We start from the raw sequence: 1,975 nt of genomic DNA on the forward strand, positions 1-1,975 counted from the left end.
GTGTGAGAAAAAGTTCGTGGCATTTTTCCCGTTAGATGGCATTAAAAAAACGCCATGAACTTTTTCCCATACCTAATATGTATATTTAATATATTTTAATCATATATTTATATATATATATATATATAGAACATTTTTTTCATTTGGTCAGACTTTTTGTAAAAAAAAACAATACAAAAAAATATCTGTTTAATTTTTCTATATGTTTTTGTTATTATTTTTGCTTGTATCGCACAGAAAACATTATTAAAAAACATATATGGACACATTTTGTATTATATATTTTTATGTGTTTATATATATATTTATATGTATATATTCTTACATAAAAACTTCTTTTACTGGTATATCTTCTTATATTTTTAGATATTTCAACAAATTCGTTCTTTCCATGTTGATTCATAATGTAACTTACATGTCCTTATCTCCAAGGCAAACCTTAATTGCGATCTAGTTGCACCGAAATATGTCATCTCTTGTGGAATTAATGCGGACGTAGTTAGGATGTAGCAGGGATATAATATGACATTAATAATGCAGTACGTGTGTAACTATAATATCATTATGATCATTCTGTTGTAATTGCGTTAAAAATATTATGAGACTTAATGCATAAAATGTTGAAAACGAGGAATAAATTGAGAGAAAAAAATATATTAACAAATGTAGGCTTTAATTAACATGCAATAAACTACTTTAATTAGTATCTTATTATCAAATGAACGATAAACTTACATAAATATTACGAATATTACTGAACGAATGATAGATTTATGTAAATATTACTAACGAAATGTTCATAGTCTTTAAATGCAAGCAACTTATATTCTTTATTCACAAACAAATTTTTATCTATAAAGTACTTTTAATACAGTTTACTTATGTATAATACATATATCAATTTTCTTTCCCTAGGCGTATTTCATTTGAATAAGTTATTTAACACATTCATGTCACAAGCTCAAGGATATTCCAGGATGCGTCGTGGCGATGAATATATTACCTACTACTTATTTCATATTTTTAATATGTACACATTGCACGTACATACATACTTTCTTCACCGATTTAATTTTAATATATTACCTACTACTTATTTCATATTTTTAATATGTACACATTGCACATACATACATACTTTCTTTGCCGATTTAATTTTACGTCAAAATATGACATGAAAAATTCACAATGTGTGTTAGGAAGATATTTTTTTTACAATTATATTTATGATTATATTTTGTGACTTATTTATTTTAATTTTTCTAAAAAAAAGTCTGAATGATTACCCATTATCATTACGTTTTAAAATTAAAATGGTTTTTTTTACATTTTTTTATTACTCATCGTACTTCATTTTTTTTTAGTAATGCTAATTACTAATGCTGTATGAAAAATTTCATTTGCATTCGTAATTTCTTTTTCAATACATTTAAAAAATTTTAAATTAATAAATTACATTATATCGTAATTAAAATATTAAAAGAGCGGTTATGTATTTCTGCAGATGAAGAGGGGCCTTATAAACCAGTGCCACCACCGAAACCGGTGTCGAATAATCAGAAAAATCAAGACGTTCAGCAGGACGAACATCGGGAGCAGTCGGTAGCCGAGCGACCGTCATTGCGAACGATTTCCGGTCCGGAAAGGACCAACGTCGCAGAGGACGGGCAGGTTCGAAGCGCAGCCGGGCAGCCCTTTGCACCGGAATACAGGATGCCACCCTTGTACGGGGAGGAGCAGAGTTCGGGTCAGGCTCAACAGGCGGCCAGTTTGCAGACTCACAGCAGCAAGTTCCCGGTAAGTGCGATAATGCACGTGAACGGTGAAATTATCACACCATTATTCTTATCAATCACTTCCTCGCTGTGATTTTCACCGTTTTTCCGGAAAACTATAATTACAAAGTGTCAGGTTTTTTTATTATTTAATCTCTCTCTCTCTCTCTCTCTCTCTCTCTCTCTCTCTCTCTCTCTCT

General features: G+C 30.2%; 1 protein-coding gene across 3 annotated transcripts in view; it reads left to right on the forward strand.

Annotated features, from left to right (window-relative positions):
* The window catches only part of LOC108685994, a 26,706-nt gene that overhangs the window by 775 nt on the left and 23,956 nt on the right, over positions 1-1,975 (forward strand). For all 3 annotated transcript variants that reach the window (XM_018191020.1, XM_018191021.1, XM_018191022.1), the window contains exon 2: positions 1,505-1,797. In XM_018191020.1, the coding sequence (XP_018046509.1) occupies positions 1,505-1,797 (293 nt within the window). The remainder of the gene's footprint in view (positions 1-1,504; positions 1,798-1,975) is intronic.

This window comes from Atta colombica, unplaced genomic scaffold (assembly GCF_001594045.1).
Source record: "Atta colombica isolate Treedump-2 unplaced genomic scaffold, Acol1.0 scaffold163, whole genome shotgun sequence".
NCBI classification, from domain to species: Eukaryota; Metazoa; Arthropoda; class Insecta; order Hymenoptera; family Formicidae; genus Atta; species Atta colombica.